Below are 2,470 nucleotides of genomic sequence, written 5' to 3'. Positions count from 1 at the left end.
AGGTCAGCAGACACTTCTGATCCTTTTACGTCCCCATACCTGATGCTCCGGGGGTGGGGCGCCAGAGTCATGGCCCCGGCAGCTTTAGGGATTAGTGAATATAACTCCCTGTGGTGGTTCTAAAGATGTATATGGCCACAAGTTCTCTGATATGACTCCCCTCAGGAGGCAGAGCTCAGTTACCCTCTTCCTGAGTGTAGACTGGACTTACTGACCACCTCCCTAGAAAGTAGAATGTGGCAGAACTAAAGAGACGTCACTTCCAAGATTAGGTGAGAAAAAGATGGTCGATTCTGTCCTGGGTTCTCCACCTCACTCTGTCTCCATCCCTCTCTCTCTCTCTCTCTCTTTTAATGGGAGGAGGAGCCAGTGTAATGGCTAGTCTTTATTGGAAAGAAGAAACTTGACAGCAAATCTTGAGTGAGTGAGTGCACGGGATCAGTGGGCCAGCTGGTGGGGCATCAGCTTGTAATGGGGTCCACATCTAGGGCATTGCTGGGTCTCGCCTTTGTGCAGCCAGAACCAGATGATGGCACTATTGTCTTCTTCACAGATACAGCCCACTGTTTGCTTGTTGGTGATGGAGGGGACTAAATTTGGGTCTTCCTTGGTAACTTGGAGCCTGGCAGCTGGGTGTGGAACCCTTGGTACCTTTGGGGCGAGCATACTATATGGGTCCAGTCCCTTGTGGGCAGCCATCATGACCTCCCGCTCCAGCCCAGTAGCCTGCCCATCAACAGTGGGAACGCCATCTCCAGATGCCACAGAGCACACAGGGACAACCATATTGGGACCGTGGATCCTCAGAGCCTGTGTGGCCAGCACTCCAGCTCCGTGAAGTAACCTTGAAGCCGTCATGCCCGCTAAAAACACCAGCGCTTCCAGGAACCATCCCTCTCTCTCTTGAATCACTTGCTCTGGGGAAGCCAGCTGCCCTGGGGTGAGGCCCTTGGAGTGAGAAATTGAGGCCTGCCAGCAATGGCATGAGTGAGCTTGGAAATGATCTTCTGAGCCTGCCCGCAGCCGGGGGAGTCATCCCAGGAGCAGCTCCTCCCTCCACTGAGCCTCGGGGACTGGAGTCCTGGTGGGCGTCTTGACTGAAGCCTCAGGAGAGACCTTGCACTGAACCCACGGCCAGGCTGTGGCCAGATTCCCCACCCACCGTGAAGCTGTGAGGTGGTGTTTGGTGTTTGCTGCTCCCCTGGGGGCCCTGGGTTATGCTGCCTTTTCTTACTTTGCAGTTGGGAGAACCGAGGCCCCAGTGGGGGCAGACACTTACCCATTTTCACAAATGGCGAGTCGGTTATGATAATGAACTTAAATATTTTGACTTCTTGTCTAGTGGTCTTTCCACTACATCAGACTTCTTCTTGCTCCCGTTTCCCACTAATGGATGAGAATAATTTAATCTGGCAAACCTCTGCCCGCCTGTGAGCTCAGGTCTTTATGCTCTGAGTGGTGTGGACCCAGCAGGGGAGGCTGGGGTGGCATAGGGTTTGGTGGGCACAGAGGATCACTTCCGGGAATGTTTGAGAGGGGAACAACCCCTACATCTGCCCCCTTTCCCAGGGCTCAAGTTTGGCTAATGGGGGGGAAGTTCAGCCCACACATATGAATTTTGAATTTAATACAGAACTTACCACCCAGAAATGACTGTATGAAGTGAGTGTAATTTGCCTGTATTTATTTTTTCATTATGAACTTAAGCAAAGTTTATGGGAAAAAAGGAACCGATGATCATGAAATGTAACTCTTTTACATCTCTCCAGATTCCCTTTGTTAGTGTTCTTTGCACAGCTGTAATGGCCTGGGCAGGCTATTCAGAGTTTTGTCTTCCTCACTCAGCAAGTGTCTGTTGTGCCCCAGGCCCTGTGTGGTTGGGAACTCAGAGCCCACTGTGCCTGGTGCTCTCCCAGACCACCCTCCTGTTTTTGCCCAGCTCACCCCTTTGACTTCTGCTTCCTGCGGAGTAGCCCCCTGCTCTGACCCCCTGGCTCCACCCCAGCCGCTCTCCCACCCCAACCCTCTCATTCTGGCTCACTGATTGGACCACACTGGGTGGCACAGCCTGGAGTCTTGGTGCTCTCTCAGCCTCCACTGTGGGCTGGGCTCCTGGCCCCTGCATGGCCTACAGTCCTTCTGCATCTGGAGGAGGGGCTGAGGAATCTGCATTTTTTACAGCAAGGCTGGTTCTCAGTACGACTTGTGAACTACGGCTCTGCTCCCGCCTGTTGTTTACAACGTGGCGCTCTTCGTAATCACTTGATTGAGCTGGTTTTTAGCAAACTTGACAGAGACAGTCGAAAGCAACCCTCGATTCCCTGAGCCTGAACCTTCTTCCTGCCACCCTGGTTTTCTCCTTGTCATCCATCTTTATCTCTTTCCATGACCTGTTTTCACCTACAGCAGCAGAAGTTCAGAAGAAGCTCTCCAATGTCGTTCTCCAGTGATGGTCATTGGCTTCCTGATG

General features: G+C 52.5%; 1 protein-coding gene across 1 annotated transcript; it reads right to left on the bottom strand.

Annotated features, from left to right (window-relative positions):
• Window positions 1-438: 438 nt before the first annotated feature.
• LOC116155803 (cytochrome c oxidase subunit 5B, mitochondrial-like) lies at window positions 439-858 on the bottom strand. Its single transcript, XM_064476971.1, has one exon. The coding sequence runs from the start codon at window positions 856-858 to the stop codon at window positions 439-441; it is 420 nt and encodes a 139-aa protein (XP_064333041.1).
• Window positions 859-2,470: the final 1,612 nt, after the last annotated feature.

The sequence above is a fragment of the Camelus dromedarius genome, chromosome 2 (assembly GCF_036321535.1).
Source record: "Camelus dromedarius isolate mCamDro1 chromosome 2, mCamDro1.pat, whole genome shotgun sequence".
Taxonomy (NCBI): Eukaryota; Metazoa; Chordata; class Mammalia; order Artiodactyla; family Camelidae; genus Camelus; species Camelus dromedarius.
Note: the sequence above shows the minus strand (reverse complement) of the source record. Positions and strands in the feature narration are given on the sequence as shown.

Bases quoted from the DNA above. Each gene is read 5' to 3' on its own strand.
- LOC116155803 (XM_064476971.1), bottom strand. From the start codon at position 858: ATGACGGCTTCAAGGTTACTTCACGGAGCTGGAGTGCTGGCCACACAG.